An 18,359-nucleotide genomic window follows, 5' to 3' on the forward strand; every position below is an offset into this window, starting at 1 on the left:
TTGTCTATGGAAAGGGAACAGAAATGTCCTGATATGCTCTCAAAACGGAATAAGCTGTACCAGTTGTCCTGTGTATGCTTCCCTCACCGTGCTTGGCAGACCATCCAGCCTAGCTTCACCTTAGCTGGCTCAGTTACTACTTCTACAAGTGTCGTCACACAGCAGCAGAGCTGCAAAACTCATCTAAGAAACATAGTCAATATTTGGGCATTTATCTATACTGAGCCCTGCTTTGCTGCAGACACGCTGCTATTACCCCTAAACTAAATAATTAAAGGCAATTTTGGGTAAATCTACACATTAGCGACTGTCTTCTGGACACAACTCAAAAGGCTCCCCCAAAGAGCAGCAGAGCTCAGACCAATAGCTCTTTCAYATATGGGTCTTCATGTCACACACGAATGCAACCACTTTGTAGCGCTCTGAAGGAAACACACAGGTAACTCCAAGCCGTTACCATCAGTTGAAACGGCCTTTTTGAATCCTTCTCTTCATCTCACAAACTAGTGAGGAAATCCCTGGAACCACTAGAAAGAGGCTGTTCTACCTTCTGCATGCATTTCTTGTCTGTGCAGCTGCAATCTACCTGCTCCCTCAGGTAAGGCAGCCGCGTCACTGCCAATCCTCAAATATTCAGACTTCCAAAAAAATCACAAGCTTAATTTAAAACAACTCTGAACAGCATATATGGGATTCTTGTCTTTCCCTGCCCMTTCTAGGCCTCACATTACTTGAGGATCACTCAGAAATAACTCAAATCACCAGTGCTGTGGCACAAGAGTGTCAAAACAGTGCAAATTTGATCAGCACTGCATATCCCCTAGCCAGTCTCAGCTAGGCACCTGCTGTGAGCACTGCCGTAGAGTGAAGACACCAGGCTCAGGGCTGCTGTGAAGGTCAGATAAAGGAAATGCTGGTGCATGGGGAGAAGCAACTGGAACCAGTGATCCTTTGGAGTAGTTTGTTAATGGGCATTAAATAAAACAGGTTTTTGTTATGCTGTGGTTTTAGTTACCATCCACCCATACTTTCTTTCCAATGAGCAAAAAGATGAAATTCTCATGCACTGTTGGTACTTGTGTGGCATGAACTGGAGCAGGTTATTTTTCAAATCTTCCTTTCTCCTACATAGGCTAATCAAGTGAGAGATTATAGCTTAAGTGTCCTCCAGTTTATGCCTCATTTTTATGAGTTCATATATCATCCCACACCAAGCAAAAGCACCATGTCCTATCCTAACTGCTAGATAGAGAAATGCCTTCATCCTCTAGCAGTTCATCTCCTAYTACACACTCCCATATCTTCATGCTCAGCCTAGTATACTGGCATTATTAAACAAGGTGTAATCATCACCAGCAGCATTARAGAAGTGACAGAAAAGTGGAGTAGTCCAGGGGCTGAGGAACTAGCCTGGGACGCATGAAGTTCAATTTCCCTGTCCTCCCTCAAACTCCTTGCATGACTGAGGGCAAATCACTCGGAATGTGCATCCTCAAAATACAGCCTGAGGGCTATCTGCAACCCACTATGACAACTGTCCAGCCCAYGGGGTCAACTCTCGCCCATTTTCCTTTTTTGTGGCCTCCCTTAAGGAGGAGATGGACAGAATGAATCGTCCAGTCACAATCACTATCTTGATGGGAGCCCTCTGTTGCCCTCCTCCCACCATGTGATGAGCATATACCTGATTATATGCCCATGAAGAGCTAATCAGACACCCTCTCCCAAGTCTGCTATCAAGATTCTGCCATTGCAGTACTGGATTCAGTCTGTTCATGCCCCTTAGAAATGTGGCAGCTCACAGCAGGCTGCATGGAATGCTTGGGGGAAAGATGAGAGTACCGAGTCATTCTTGGTAGCCTTCGTTCCCAAAGRCAATTCAGGAGTCAAAAGGAGCTACTCAGGGACATCCGTACGTGCAGGACGCCATCAGTCTGTGCATACGGAGTCAGTCCGGCTCCTCTGGGAAGCACTTGCACAAGGGCACACTGACTATACTGAACCGTCACAGAGTGTCATGAGGCAACAGGAGTGTAGAGCCCTCAACTACCACTGGATTTAACTGTATAGACTTGCCCAGCTGCGTTCTGCTGACTGATGGCACGTCTAAATCATGGGTACAGAGATCACYGAAATAGATGTCTTAGGCCCTGTACGAGCAAATCACATTTACATTATCGTACTCCAAAAGCGCTAGGCATGTTCAAGTAGTACTGCACCACTTAGATCCACTGGCTGCATTACTTCTTGCACTACTTCTTAAGAGTAGATACGTCTCTGCACATCCGTCTTGGTTTGTCATCTTGTAAAATGGAGGTAATAACCATTTCCTTCCCAAGACAGTTGAGTTATGGAGACAGTAATACCAGAGACACATAGATGTGTCAGAGCAACCCAGTGCTCTGCTGGGTTAGCTTTTGTTATAGAAGACACTCAGTATAATCAAATAAAATGTTCCAAGGGTATTTTCTTTTCACAAGGTGCATAACTAAGCTCTTTGCCATAGGATTTCATGGAGACAAAAATAAATAAATTGGCTCAAAAAGGGCTTRGATAAACTCACTAAGGAAAAATATTTTGATAACTATTAAACATAGTGGCCRCAACAGAACTTCCAGACCAAGCAGCTTCTAAAATACCATTTAGCAGAAGCTGGGAAACAAGGTCATGCTATAACCCATTCTATTACTCTTCCCGAAATATTCACTACTAGCCGTGCTGGAAATAAAATATTGAACCAGACAGAATTTTCAGCTGAGATAGCATGRCTGTCCCTGCATGCCTAGTGAGAAATGGTCCCTTAAAAACTAAATACATGAAATAGAYAGGAGGAGCAAGACCAAAACTCTCCAGTTTTTCTCCATTTTAGATGCTTGCAGATGGCAAACRTCCATTTCCCAAAAGTTGCAGCTTACTTACGCTTGAGATCCTCGATGCTACATCAAGAAAGCAGAGATTCTGATCAGGTCATTGCCAGCACAAAGRTTTTTCTACTGAAAACACCAGCCTCGAGAGAGCTGCAGTGACCCATACTTACATGCAGCCACGACATGTTCCGATGATAGTTCTCCTCCGTGCCTGTGTTGCTCAGCACCTCGGGCTCAATGCTAGGTTCGCTCGCGCTCCAAGGGCTCCCTTCTTCAAAAGAAAAATACCCAAAAGGTGTTTGCTTTTATTGCTCCCTATGTGCTTAAAGCCTAGGGACAGCACTTGTAAGCCAGGCCAGCCTTGTGGAAACAGACCAGAGTACACAGAATATGCCACTGTGAAAGGACTGCTTTTGGACACCCCTCACCAGTCTTTGTTTTGTGCTGGCTTGACAATTACAAGAACCTCTCATATGCAGCTCATAGGCAATCTTGTCAATAGCAAACACTGATCCCTCCCCACTTCTTTCTTTAATGGAAGGGGAGAAGGTAAAATAAAATCATGAAAAAAAATTCTTTGCACCATTCAGATGCTGCAAATGGTTGGTTTAGTGATCTGCATTGACTGGGCTCTGTGGTAAAAACGTCAACAAAAATCCAACTGGAAGTGGCATACAACTAGAAATGCCAATGGGCAAAGTCACTGTAAAGTGCCCACGAAAACTGCTAACAACATGGGGATGAAAGGGGAAAAAAATCCTGACTCTAGTATACTAATTCTAAAGAACTTATGCAAAGGACAAATTTCTTTGGGAACCACACTGATGCCTGTGTTCCTGCAGCCATTTCATTATCTATGGGCTTGTTGTAATACTAACACCGCTAATGGATGGCTGGGTTACTAACTCTGGTTAGTCCTTTCTCTTCTTTAAGGTAACTGTGACTTGTCAAAGTCTACAGAACAGGCAATCCCACTCTATGTTTACCTACTGAAGTAGCTTTTGGGCAACATTAAAATCACCATTAGGTTTGGTAGGTTATTTCAGCTACCAAAGAATCTACACTTCAGTTTTTAATTAACATCCCTAGTAGAAGGAGCCCCTTTATTTCAACTGTGATGGAGATTTTTCTTTTTGACAGGATGTACATTTGATTTCCAGAAGATAAACATATGGGAATTCATCTTTTGAAGATTAAGGAAAACATCTTTAAAATGTAAAAAAATGTATGTATATGCCACTGTGTAGAAATATGATAAGTAATATRTACATAAATGTTGCATTCTACATATAGAAATATAGATATCTAGTACGTCATATGAGATGCCTATGACATCATCTGCTGCACTGAATATGAAGCATATATCTGTACACACATATATCCTATCTGTTAATATGCACAATAAAATATCTCATGTGCGTATGACCTCACATATTCATTGTATCACATGACTTAGGAGTACGTGTGTGCATATACATATATACATACACGCACACGCATGTGCACCCCTGAAGACAGCATGCGCTTGACTGGCAGACACCAGCATTCCAAGAGTTCATGCTCTAACACGGAGCTCTGAATTGATAACGTGTGCACGGAGCTAACTCTGCACCCAGTGTGCCGGCAGCAGGATTTGAACTTGGTTCTTCCCAGGCCCTAGCTCAGGCAGTCCATGAAGAGGACCTCAGGTTTTTCCTAGCTTGCTGGGTGTGGGGTGGGGTCTCTTGTCACTYCTAGCTCTTCTGCAATCACATCAAGGGTTTAGATCCTGCCTATTCGTTCCCTCCCTTTCCGCCCACTCATCTAAGTTACCTATATCAGTGACAGTGTCCCTGCTGTGGGACAGCTGCAGCTCCTCATTCTCAGACTCTGAGTCCTGCCGTGATAACTTGGTGCTCTTTAGGCTGCCGGCCCGGCGAATGCTGGACAGGGAACCCCCCTTCTTCACCCGGAAACTGCGGGTTCCTTTAATCTGGAGCAAGCGGGAGCCTCCTATCCTGATCTTCCTGCTGGGAACTGTATTAAAAGAATAAAAGAGGACTTTTTTCCCCTTAATTTTTCCCCATTTATAAAATATATATCCTGGCCCTCCCTTCCCTCCCGACCCTTTGCTGCTAGCGTGTATTGCAGCGCCTTTTCTTCTACCAAGGAATATGGGCCAGAGGCTCCCTCCAAAGCCACCGCCAATGCAGTTCTGTCAATCAGCCAGTAAAGATGTTTTTCAGAAATGTGTCCAGAACCTCTTTTCCTGGAGACCTAGTACCTCACCTCTGGCCTTGTCTGTATTTGGATTTAGCCCTCATTCAACCACCAGCAAGTAGAGTCAGCTGCTCTAACAGAAACCCAAAATGTGGACAAGGAAAATCTACAACTCACACCAGTTTGAGCCAGCTCCTGCGAGGAAACAGAGTCTGCCCAATGGGTGCAAATTGCAGTTTCCTTTGCCAGCCCCTGGGGTTTACATTAGTGCAGAATCACCTCTTGCTAGGGATAGACGGCTGAATCCCAAGAATGAACAAGGCACCATGGACAAACCTATCCTCCTGTGGGCCTGGGTTCTGTAAATACCAATGAGCTCTGCAGTAGGACCAACTATTTATTCTCACAGCACGTGTAACTGCAGAAGGATAGTCTGCTTCATGAGGTTAGCACACAAGACTTCTTTGAAGTAAGATTTGCATAAATCCGTGTCTCTGCATGTTACTCTTCATCATTAGAATGCTTTAGAGGAAACAGGAGCACGTAGATCCTCTCCTTCAGACAAATCAGCAGCTTTCAGGCATTAACAACATCCATTGACACTCTGCATTTTTGATGAGCACAAACATGAAATGGTTCAATGTTCAAAGCACCAACCGCTTGCACTTTCATTCTCCTCTTAGTTCAAAGGCAGTACATGGCAGCATGTCAGTCCAAATGTTGCAACACTCAGTCATTGTACTGCAGATCTAATCACGCAAGGCCACGTGTGATCGATCACCTTTCGGTGTGTGGTTGAGAATGAACATGATACAGCTTTTTAGATAAAATGGGTAAGCTAAATATTTCAAAAAAAACTGTATTTTGACATAGAGGGAAAAATTAAAAATGCCTTGACTCCTGAAAAGCCCCCTATTCCTACAGAACCCAATCCTCACTCCAATTTTTGGTGACTAATGTCCTGGCCAAAGGCAGTTGGCTAGGTTTTGAGAGTTACTTCTCAGTGCTTGTGAATCAGTTGGGCAAATTGTTGTTGAGCAACTGGAGAATCTCCCTCCAAGTGACCAYGCTGAGTCCCTTAGCAATCACTACTGGTTGAGTTCAGTTCAGACCAAGCTCAGTACAGCTGCTCAGTTCCCCCAAATACCAAACTATTTTAGCACTCATAAATATTTCATGAAGTCTGCAGAATTCCATTTTAGTATCCAAATAGTAAATACAATCCTCTGAGTACAGTATCTACCTAGCTTAATTGTCTATATTTCGAACCTACCTGGAGAAGATTCTAGACAGAAAAAACGTAGCTTTTGGATATCTGTTAAGCCACACCTGGGGTGAGCAACAAGAGCAAAATTTTTAACACTCAGGAAGAAATGAAAAGAAACAGATTAGTACTTATCGAAGAAGTTGAGATAAAGAGACCTATCACTGCAGGTGAGAAAAATTTAGTTACAGTCACAAACAACATTTTCTTATCTAAACAACTGTAGATTACAAAAGATGCTTCTGCATCTGTTATGTTTGGCCCAAGTAGATCTCCGGAAGAATATGCTGTGGCCAAAGAAAAGAACATTATTATTATTATTATTATTATTTTGAAATATAGCATCATTTTGCATTTATTTAGCTTCCACAATACTGCATAATCATTTTTGTTAATGAATATTAGAATCCATCTTTCCTACCATAGTCACTTCTCCCATCCCTGAAATGTAGTAAAGAGGCAGTTTTAATAAAGGAAAACTAGGTGACAGCTTAGGGAAAAGARAGAAAGGTTGGAAAAGACTCAACTGAACTGCAGGGAAAATGTAGTTAAATAGAGTCAGGGATGCAGAAAGTTAATACTATCATCTTGCAAAAAGAACCTAATTCTGGATAATGCCAGTAGCACAGTAACACGTGGAGGCAAGCCTAAGCCAACACAGTCTCTAAGGAAAATGGGATAGTTAGAGGTCTGCCACCACCATTTTCCAGCTTGACCATGTGCTTGTAGGCATTCTCCCACTCAGATAACGTTTCAGTGGATGGGACTGCTACTTTATAGGCTTAGGACTGATTTCAAATAACTGCTGTAACAATTTTAATTAAAAAAACCCACTTTTCTGTATCTAAATAGTTAGAGACATCTTATCCCATTGATCTTTTTGTCAGACATAAGGATGTATACTTCTCTGGGCTATCAGTATGCCAAGGGTACAAAGACCTAGGCTGATCATGATTTTATGCAGCTGACCTCTCTTAGATGCATRGCTAGCTATCTTCACAGAAGAACTATCCCGCGCTGCACATAATTTGGAGGCAGTTTTACACCACTGGAATCYTGGAAACACTTCTAATATTTTCTCTCGTAATCGTCGTAGGATCACAGCAGATGACAACACAGCCTTTATCCAAAGCCCTTTGGTATCAGTAAAAGCTTCTCTGCATCATTAATACACATTATAATTCCTAGAAGATAACTAGCCACAGGTTCTGTCCTGTTCAAATAATCATCAAACATTTATCCTTTATAAACAATCGTTAAAAATCACCATTCAAACATCTGCACTTTTACGTAGCTATTAAGAGACAGAATTTAAACAGTTAATCTAGAAAGCTCATTAGAGGGAGAATCATTTACAGTAACTGGCTGGCAGTTTAGCCTCTAATTGTACATATTAACGATGACTGTATATTGTATTGCAACACTTGTACCATCAGTATGTGAGTTTTGCATGAGATGGCTTAAAATGGAAACAATCTGCTGTTCTCAGCAAACACAGTGAGCTTGAGGTTTGCTTGTACAGTATACAGTATGTTGATAACATTAATCTGCTAGCTGTCAAAAGCCACACAGGTGTGTGCTTTTTATGTGGTAGCAAAGAATTCAAGAGATCAAGTGATCAACTACTGATTTTGTAAGATGCCATGACTTTCAAACTGGTAAAGATTTTCACAGAAAGATTACAGTCTTCTCTCCTATCTGTGGCTTTCCCCGAATAAAGAATTATAATCAGAATAAAAAACAAATAAAAACTCCTTTGATTTATTTTTGAAGTGAATCAAATAGTGATGCTTGTAACAGCATTCCACTGAGAGAATTTCAAACAAGGCATCTTCTTTTTCAGAAATACTGTAATGCTCTCAGTTGGTTTCAGTCATAACAGTGGTTTTGTAAAATTTAAAGTCTTTGCTTCTCACATTTACTATCTTGAACTCTGAAGGCCAGAAGCATCTCAGAAATTATTCAAAGTCACATGACTCCACGGCTGCCTGCTTTTTAACACAGTTTATGCAAATGAAAACATAAAATCAAGCGCCACTTCACAAGCCCTGGGAATACAAAAGCCGCTTTGTGCTGACAAACCAACAAACCTTTTTTCTCTTCGAAGCCAGCCTCYGATTTGAGGGTGTGACTGCTGCTGTGCAGGGAATCCTTTGAATCTTCATTTTCATCCAGAACCCCAGCAAAGCTGATCTTTCTTTCATACCTGTGCCGATCCATCTCAGGGTCCAGACGCAGCCTGCACGTCTCCAGATCCTGTGGCAGTACGCAGATCACACAGACATGCAAACAGTATGAGCCCCCATCCTTTTCCCTACAGCCACGGACTTTCAGCTTCAGGAAGAATTGCCTCAGGTTCTATCACGTTTTTTCATCTACCCTGATGCTTTCCAATTCAAGTACTCTTTGAGTTTGCAGCATGCCCAGCCATGCTGTAAACACAGTCAGCACGGAAAGGTTAGCAGGTGTCAGTAGCCAGACCATACACATTCCTGGTTAATGCTGCGGAGTGAATTTGCACCCTGCCTGCAGGCTCATGAGGGAAAAAACAGTAAATGGTCCCTAATAGGCAGTTGGCACGTAAAGGCAGTTGCCCAAGGTGTTTGGTGGAAGATTAGGTCTGGGAAGGACTAAGCTCTCTACTCCAAAAGGCTTCCCTGTGGTTGGTTAGGGAAGGTACCTCAACAGGATTCATCACAGAAAGAAGAGCTGAGAGAAACTTAGCTGCCAATGCGACAGCCGTGACAGCATGGCCGAGAGCAAGCTTCCTGTGTGCAGATCAGACTGAAAAGACACAGTGGGAAATAAGGAACAAGGAACATGTTGGCTGCATTTCGATTCTTGGAAATGGGATACTGAGGAATAAACTATCCCATCAGAGATAAACTAGTTTATACTATTATTTTGTCCTATTAACAGAAATTGCATTAATGATGCCATACACTGGCTTCCAAAAAAGCATAAGTCCTCAGGTACCACAAACTATGGATTATAATCTGTTTTCTGTAACCACAGATAGAAAAAATGACAGTTAGACTGTAAGCTCCCACACTGGCAAATGCAGTTAAAATACTAGACTCTTTAAGAGGCCCTTTGTGCCCTTTGATTGGTGACATTAAGCTTTGAGAGTTCTCCACTGAAATATAAGATGGCATTAAACTACTTGCTATAAACAACAGAGCAGGGGATTGGTGAATACCAATAGTAAAGTGCCTGAAATGATCAAAAATAGTTATTTTGAATAAAATACTGCAGGMTCAAGAAATTTCATACTGGAATTTGCATATAAAACTCCTACAGAAGTAACTGAGAGTTACTTGGATAGTGACTGAGTTTGTTATTCTAACAGTTGGTTTGAAAAGAAAAAAAAAAGTTTTCTCAATCATACACCTGTAGACTGAACTGTGCTGAAACAGCTTAATTGATACTAGTGCACCTAATACCAGCTGAAGGCCCAAAACCATTTGTAGTAAGCTTTGCATCTCCAGAAAAAAAWTATCCCAAGTGGCCTGTCAGAAGAACTAACAGCTGATTAGAATAAGGAAAATACTTTGACTTTGCTCAACAATCAAACCTGGGATATAAAAAGTGCCTAAAAATAAGGTTGGCAGTCTCTCTGGCATTGAAAATTTCCATGTAAATAGCTTAAAATATATCTAACAAAACATTTAAGATGTGAAACAAACGTTAAAGTAGTTCAAGATAAAACTATGTCCTTAGACCTGACCAAATCATAGCAGTTTCATAAGTTAGCATTCATAAGCTCAGCCACCACAGCAGTACAGGTATATTCCTAGGGTATGGTTCCCCTTGCTGGAGTTCATTTAACTACAATACTTCTCCCAGCTGTTTGTCAACATGCTCTCACTTGAAATTATTGATCCCACAAATTAACCGACAAAATGAAATAAGTCTCCTCAGCACACAGTTAGCTGGGCTCTTATCTATCTTCAGCAACTGCTTATGCTAAAATGAATGACTTTGTAGCATAGCAAATGACAAGTTGCAGTCATCTCCCCCCGCTGTGGGAGCAGTAGGCTCCAAGCGAACGTACTCATCAGGTCCAGCCATTTAGAAAGTGAGCTTGTATCTACTCTACCAGCTTCAGCAAAATGCTTTGGCTGGAGCTTTAGTCAGGACTGTGTGTCTCAACGAAACAGAGGTATGGGGGTGCTCATGCCCTCAGCTGGGCATGCRTGGAATGGACTGCATTTTGTGTACTTCAGATGGTTGATCCCTGCCTAGTTCAGTTACAAATGTATCAGGAACACAAAAGCTGAAGAGGACTATCTGTGGAACGGGAAAAAAGTCAGGTATGACTCAGGATCCACTTCTCAGTCAGGTATGTCTGTAAACGGCAATAAGAAGTGAGAGTTGCTCTACTAGAATTTCAACTTCATTGTCTGTAACATAAATCGTCTGTAACCCTGATTCCCACAGAAAAAGTAAGCAAGTCAACCAGCTTTTTCTTACATGGAGAGACTCTCATCTGTCTATAAATACAGAAATTTCACTTTTTTATCTGGAGTGTCGTTAGGTTTTTTTTGCGCGTTCGCACAAATTAAAAGAAGCACTCCTTGGTCATTTTCTCTGATGGATTCTTGCATAATAGGGTCTTAAGGTTTCTTATGCCTACACACCACTCCTTCTCTCCCACACATGTGTCTGAAAAGCTATTAATCAGCTTCATTGCTGTATGGCACGAATTCCTGTTAACCCTAATTACCCAACGTATTCTTAGTTCTGAGCCTAACTACTTCACCGAAATAAATTCTAAATCCTGCTATTACTCTGCTATTGGAGACAGTCATTCACTGCATGGTGAAAATATCAATGAAGTGTTTATGAGGACTCCTTCTGAATTTCTCTGTTTTTTTAAAACTGTCTCTTTTGCACACCTCTGGACTGAGTCGCTTCATCATAGGTCTAGTCCAGATTTTGTGAACCAATCTCAGACCCTAATTGCAGCAATATCCAGCCATCAGCCTGTCAAGCACAATTGTCATCCTAATAAAAAAAAAACAGAATGGTGAGGCTAAATCTTTCTTTAGGTTCACATAGAAAATCAGCTTCTCATCCCCCCTTTGTAATTTTTTAAGGCTGATTTCCTAAAGAAATTAAGCTTAAAACATCATACTGCTTGTCTGACATAAAATCCTCATCTCCTACTGTTCTTATCACCTCTGAAGCTCTGGCCACTTTCAGCCCAATTTGACAAAAGGTAACCTGAGTATCCAYGCCTTTTGTGAAACAACAGGCTGAAGGCAGTGTTCAACCATATCATTAGATATAAGAAAATCTGTACAAAAATGAATCATAGGAAGTCAGTTTTTTCATGGGTGCTGCAACTTACAAGATTAGTTGTCACTTAACCAGTTATTTAGCTCACTATCCATGCCAGGACTTGCCTGTGCCTCTCTGTCTTACAGATGCGTATTTATTTCCTTGCCCTCCTTGCCTTTATTTCCTTACTTCCCCCAGGCCTGTCAAGTCTGTTGTCTAACCTAGGCCCAAACCTGCAAACTCTGAACTGAGCTCCAGGAAATTCTCTGTAAGCCATCCTCTCATCCTTCCCTCGACTGTCCTATTCAGTTCTTTATCAACTTGCCCTTCTAATCAGCTCTGTAGCACTTGATCTGCTATATGCTGTAGTCTACCTCCCACACCTCTCAAGCCCTCAACATTCAGCTTCCCAGTCCATCTACTGCCCCCTGTTCTATTTTGAAACCTTCTTGGACTTCCAGTGCATGTTCTGCTTCTCCAGTCTACAAATCTGCTTATGTCCTTAATCGATCCATTTAATGTGCCCTCCTCATTTTGCATATTCATCAGACAATAGCTCTTTTCTCTCCGCATCAGACATCCACCTGGGTTACTTCCCCCCTCCTACCTCTCCTAAGAGATGCACAGAGCACAATAACTGGGTAGGAATGTCTCTCTCTCTCTCCAGTTTCTGTGCTCCACTTACCACAAGAGGCTCAGTACGTGGCCTGGGCATGTAGGGAAAGGTCTCTCGGAGGAAAGTGGTTATCTCCAGGAGGAGCTGACAGGCTGCCATTTTCAGTGCAAAAGGACAACAACATTTGGTAGGATTCACAGTGCCTGCAAAAAAATATTTGTGGTGAGGAAGGAGATTAGGCAACATCTAGAACCAAGAGATGATGGACATTTTCACAAATGGTGCACAATGCAAGTTGCACTAAAAAAAAGAAGAAGAAAAGAGAGAGAAATCTAGACTCTTATGCTACTTACCCTACACTAAAAGGAAAAGATTCATACAAATATTAGTCCATGTACTTACCAGCACATGCTATGGTACCAGCACACTACAGCGTATTGAAAATGAAGTATCTACTAAAATAACGTGACCTTACAGCATTCTGTATATATCTTCTCATTTAATGTTAATACAGGTTAAGAAGTAAATACCCTTCTGCACTTTTACAGTTTTGCATTCAGCTAAATCTAGTGCAATCCTGAAAAAGCACCAGGTTAAAACAGGAAAAATATCTCACAATATATGGAGTTATGACTAGTCAGCAAAGAGGTACTATGCCTATTATTAATTACTGCCCTGACAACTGAAAAAGACAGCTTCCTCTGAAATCAGGCTCCTTTATATGTGCACAGAATCCAAGTACCATTGAGAGATAATCAAGAAAAAAAAAATCAACTTGTTTATTCAGTTTATGTATTCAAACACTTAACTTTAAACAAACGGTGAAGAGGGATTATCAAATACTTGAAGTGCCTTTGCTTCAAGCGAGTCTAAACAATCAGATTCAAAAGCCCTACAGTTTGCAAGCCATAAAATGCTCTAACGTCATTCCAACTTTCAGAAGTATGAAGCATTCTTCAAGACTTGACAAATTTGCAAAATACTAAYTGAGGTAACAAATAGAAATAATTAAAAAAAAAGATGTGACAACAACTAATCATATCCATTTTTAAATACTGCTTAATATTACCATTTATATGCTTTTGAGAGAGATTTCTGTTTCCACTTGCTTCCCTTCCCACATCTAACTACTTTTCACAAAGAAACATTCCAAATCATACAAAATGAGAGGACCCTGCAGGGATCAAACTAGATTAATCTTCTGACACTTGTTAATTTCTCTATGCACATTACCCATAATGGATGATGGACTTTGTAGGGACTGAAATAATTTGATCTTTCAAATACAGATGTAATGTACAGGGTAATAAAATATCCAACTGCATATTTTATGCTCCTCAGTCCAACCCTTGCAGTCCTCAACGCAGCTTTTGGAAGAACCTCTGCCTTCTGAAAGAATACAGAATAGTTTTCTTCAGATCATGGCTTTCAGAAAAGCCCTGAACTTTTATTGAGTTTTCCAGACCACAGCCTGTTCTCTGTTTGCCTGTCCTGGGCCATCCTGCTAAGCAGCTCAACAGCYGCTTAGGAGTGCCTGATATCAGTTGGGGAGCAGGGGTGAGGCAGCCTATTCTGTCTCTTGACCATGGGAATGCAGTTTTTTTTCATCTTTCAGAAGTTATTCACAGTGCAGCAGAGGGAAAATTTCCAGTGCATGGTCCTACTTTGGATATACCTCCCTAAGGGCTGATCAATTATCTACCACAGCTACCCAAACTCATGTATCTGATAACATTGGCTCCCCACATAATGACACGTGTGAAGATCTAGCTTAGGGCCAATACTCCATCTCGAGGTCATTTCCCATCTCTCTCCTCTACCTCAAAGCTGTCCTTTATACAGTGATAAAAACAAATACAGAACATGAGAAAAGGAGACCAGTAGATGCATAAACAGTGCTAGCACACTACATCCAATGGTGAACCGCAGTACATGTACACAGGAACCAGAACATTACAGTACACAGATGTATACAAATGATGTCTGGAGAGAACATAATGTGCGTTACCACCTTCACCTACACTACTATGTGTTTTATACCACTTTTTACAACAGTGTGCTATACCTCTGCCTGAGAACTAGGCAGATATACTGAAGTCAAGATTTGAAAGCCTTTGTTAGAGCTSTGCCAATTCACATCAGGTGGGGAGATGACTCTTCAGTATTAAGAAATACAAAAGCAGCTGATCTTACAAAACTAGTTTAGCAGAGAAAACTGGGAAGAACGAGAATCTGAACCACTTTTGGCAGTCAGGTGATAGCAAGACCCAAGAAATAAGTAATTGTCCTGATCCTGATTTTGCCCCCTTTTCTTTCAAAGTCTGTCTGTGCTGCTACCTATCTGCCACATTGTACAGCCAGGCAGGCAAAGAACAAGGGAGGAAGCTGGAGTGGAGATGAGGGACTGGGAAATACAGCTGGGTGGCAAGAGGATGAAGAGAGAAGAAAAATTAAGTGTTCCTAAAGCAGAGATTCTTACAAGCGGGGGTTCTTGTAGTAAAGGGAGTCTCCTTACTGTCATCTAAAAAGTCTTCCTCCTCATCTTCCTTTCTCAGGCGCCTTTTGGTCTCCTCATCATAAATGAGGCCCAGCAAGTTAGCAGGGCTCTCACTCTCAGCATGGCACAGCTCGTTGAGACGGATACCAATTGCCTGTGGACAGGAAAAGAGAAAGAGAAAGCACAAAGTGAGAATTTCAGCATACCTCACTTGTAGTCAAAAGCTCTGCCTCTGGTAGGCTATGGAGATGTTCCACCCAGAACAAAATGCCCTGGCTTTATTTTTATTGCCTACAAAACATAGTATAGTGGGGAAAGGAAGGACAAGTACTTATTCCTCCTTCCTTTTTTTAAACCAAATTTGTAAACAGTCAAAGTTTAGGAGGATTTTTAAACACATAGTTTAAAAAAAGAAGGAAAAAAAGAAGGAAAAAAAGAAGGAAAAAGCAAGCCAGTGCATTAGCAGGCAGAAAGAGATTTGTTCATGAATTTCTGCATGANAAAAAGAAGGAAAAAAAAGAAGGAAAAAAAAGAAGGAAAAAAAAGAAGGAAAAAAAAGAAGGAAAAAAAAGAAGGAAAAAAAAGAAGGAAAAAAAGAAGGAAAAAAAGAAGGAAAAAGCAAGCCAGTGCATTAGCAGGCAGAAAGAGATTTGTTCATGAATTTCTGCATGAATTTCTTCCATTTTTCTTTCTCCACTCAAAATAAGCATAGTAGATTTTTGTTAAGGCTTTACAATAGGAATACCTGGCCTCTGTTTAAGAAACTAGCCTATGATTTAAGAAGCCAGTAACCATTCTCTCTTTCCTCCACAAAATTGTTGCATGCCAACTAGAAAGCCTGTTTCCATCTTTAAAGGGGAAACTCTCTGATCTTTCCAAGGATTTCATAATATGCATAAGAAAACATGCAAGACAAATGGGTAATACTGTAAAAGACATCCACACAATAAGCACAGACAGACACATTTCCAACAAATATAGTTGCGTTCTCCAGAAGGGTCTTGACTGTTCATTCATGGCTGCTTACCAGCATCATTATCAGCATGTAAACAGCCCTCATAATGCTGTCAGTAAAGCTACAGATAAGGGTGTGCTAGCAAAAAGAACGTATCCTTACTAAAACACTTCAGAGCTCATACAAATAGTTGCCAATCTCAGTTATCTGTGAGCCTGTACATTAAACTCCATACCCCTCACTTTTTTTTTTCGTTCGTGTTTCAGTCATTTGTTCGGCTTGCCTCTCTCTAAAGGAATAATTTATCATGTATTAGTTATGCTCTGTTGCGTATCCTAATATTAAAACAATCATACATAATCCTACAGTATCCTACCTATTGAGCACTAAATTTCTAATATGTATTGCCCACATGAATTATCCTTGGTCCTCCCAGCAAACAGATAGCACACCACACTTAAAAAGAAAATGCCTCTCAACTGAAACAGCTGATAGACTGACCTGACCAGTCTATCATTCAAAAAGATAGCATCACAAATGAGATTGCTGATTCAGTTGGTTCATCACTGTAAGGGGAGGTCCAAATTTCACCTAGTGTGGTAAGAATTTACCACTGGTATTCTCTGGTGGATACTGGGAAGGTTGAGTTAAAGGATCTGAGTARGAAAGGAAGGTTTTACATTCCTTCTTGGTCTCACTAAACTTTTACAATGGTACCCTACATCACAATACGTAATGACAGACAAATAAGGATCACCATAATTAGCACAGATTTCCAACCTTCTTGACTGCAAGGAGGAGTAAAAACAGACAGACAGACCAAGACCTCATTTCATTCTGAGACTAATACACTTTTTTTCCTTTGTTCAAGGATCTTGCTGTCAAAGCAGCAGTTCTGCTGTTACAAAGCACCAAGGATGATGTGCTGTACAGTGCGGACAAGAATTTTCTGGTAGCGCAGAGCCAGACTTGTGGCATAAAAGCACAGCATACGCAACTTTGAGTAGCCTGATCTGGTCCAACCTTTCTGCATACTGCAGGCTGGCTGAAGTATACCATCTTCTTGATACTGGAGCTGCTTAGTGAGGTTTGTGTGTGCACAGTATCTCTGCCCAGCACGCTGATACTGTCTATAGTAAGACGAGCAGGTTAACACACAGAAATGGAGTACAGTTTGCAGGTTTCCAGCTCAGCCTTACAGACTTAGCAAGCAGCTGTTATTTGTGCTTGCAGCATGCTTCAACTGAAACAGCTTCTGGGAGGCAAAAGCAGAGACAGAGGAGCAGCCCTTCCCACCACTTGAAAGAATGTAAAGGAGTGTACCTCCGCAGTGCTATGTGCAGACCAACCCTGAAGCATGAAGCCGTGTGGTGCAGACAGTGCACTTGTAGGTATACTCTCCCAGCCTCCAGTGAGGAGAAACAGAATGCTAGTGGGCAGCAGGGCACCTTCCAAGGGTGCAATAACAAGAAGAAAAGTGCTTGGTAAAGATTATGCTCCAAATCCTCTCTTGACTAGGATAAAAGTGATGCTTTTCCCCTCTGGGGTGTGGCTAAGCAGCTAACACACACRTGCCATTCCTGGAGTGGAGAACGCATCCAGATATGCCTTATAATGCTACTAAAACTACGGGGAAAGAGAACAATGGTTCTGCTCTATTTGAAACTCATATAATGAAATCAGCATTTGCCACAGAAAAGTGCATTTTATTTAAAAGATCCCAAGAGGGGACAAGATATAAAAAGAGAGTTAAAATATAAGAAACAACAAGTTGTAATAAAATATCCCCACTTTGACAGTGTTCTTTTAACTTGTGCCATATGTAGATATAACTGAGAGTTAGGCAGGATGTTAATAAATATTTTTTTCACTTTCAGCAGTTCTTTACAGATGCCATTCTGTTTACATGCTGAACCATGCTAAATCATCAGCTATATCAGTGAGGATTACAGGAAAGTCTCATTTCCACAGACTACAGCACATTTTTCACAGTAATATTATAGGACAAGAAAAACAGAAGTGAACTTTCTTGATTTTCAAGTGTCCAGAGTCAAACATTCCTTGTAATTGTTTCCCTTCCACTGTCCTCAGATTGAGTAGAGATATCTTCTGTTCTTCTACTTCTCAGGCCCAGGCTAGCAAGGCCTATACTTGAAATTACTTGAAATGGATAGCCTTAATTACTAAAAAAAAAAGTGTACCTTATGTACTCCTTACTAAAGGTATAGCTGCTCCTTCTGTTATGCTAACTAATCATCAGAAGCATAGAAAGGTTAAACAGAAGCTGCTGACCATCAACATTCCCTGGCTCCATTCTCGCATCGTTGCTCCCTTCTTGCATCATGTGGTAGTACTTTAACATTTAGAGAACAAAACCTTCCTGGATTTTTTTTTTTTAAACTCAGTCTATTTTAGTTTCTAAAAATGGCAGTTAGAGGGGAATCTAACTGCCTCTTCATGATTACTCAATTGCTCCAATTTTCACAGAAACTGAAGAAACGTCTAGAACCATAAAGTCCACCAGGAGAAGTATATAGCCCTGACTGGTAGCAATGCATGCAAATCTCATGTTCCATGCTTGGAAGGAGTTTTCAAAAGGTGTTAGGCTAATGTGGTGACCTCTTGAAATACCAGAGGCAAATAAATTCATAAATTCACTTAAAAAAAAAACAACCAAA

General features: G+C 41.1%; 1 protein-coding gene across 3 annotated transcripts in view; it reads right to left on the bottom strand.

The window, feature by feature from the left end:
• UNC80 (unc-80 subunit of NALCN channel complex) overlaps positions 1 to 18,359 on the bottom strand; it is a 135,137-nt gene that overhangs the window by 59,734 nt on the left and 57,044 nt on the right. For 2 of the 3 annotated variants that reach the window (XM_085299330.1, XM_085299331.1), the window contains exons 24-28: positions 14,709 to 14,880; positions 12,299 to 12,432; positions 8,421 to 8,586; positions 4,680 to 4,883; positions 3,038 to 3,138 (exon numbers count right to left, since the gene is read on the bottom strand). In XM_085299330.1, coding sequence (XP_085155456.1) covers positions 3,038 to 3,138; positions 4,680 to 4,883; positions 8,421 to 8,586; positions 12,299 to 12,432; positions 14,709 to 14,880 — 777 coding nt within the window. The remainder of the gene's footprint in view (positions 1 to 3,037; positions 3,139 to 4,679; positions 4,884 to 8,420; positions 8,587 to 12,298; positions 12,433 to 14,708; positions 14,881 to 18,359) is intronic. The other variant, XM_085299332.1, reaches the window with a different exon arrangement.

This window comes from Rhea americana, unplaced genomic scaffold, assembly GCF_003343005.1.
Source record: "Rhea americana isolate MKP2758 unplaced genomic scaffold, rheAme1 scaffold_15, whole genome shotgun sequence".
Classification (NCBI taxonomy): Eukaryota; Metazoa; Chordata; class Aves; order Rheiformes; family Rheidae; genus Rhea; species Rhea americana.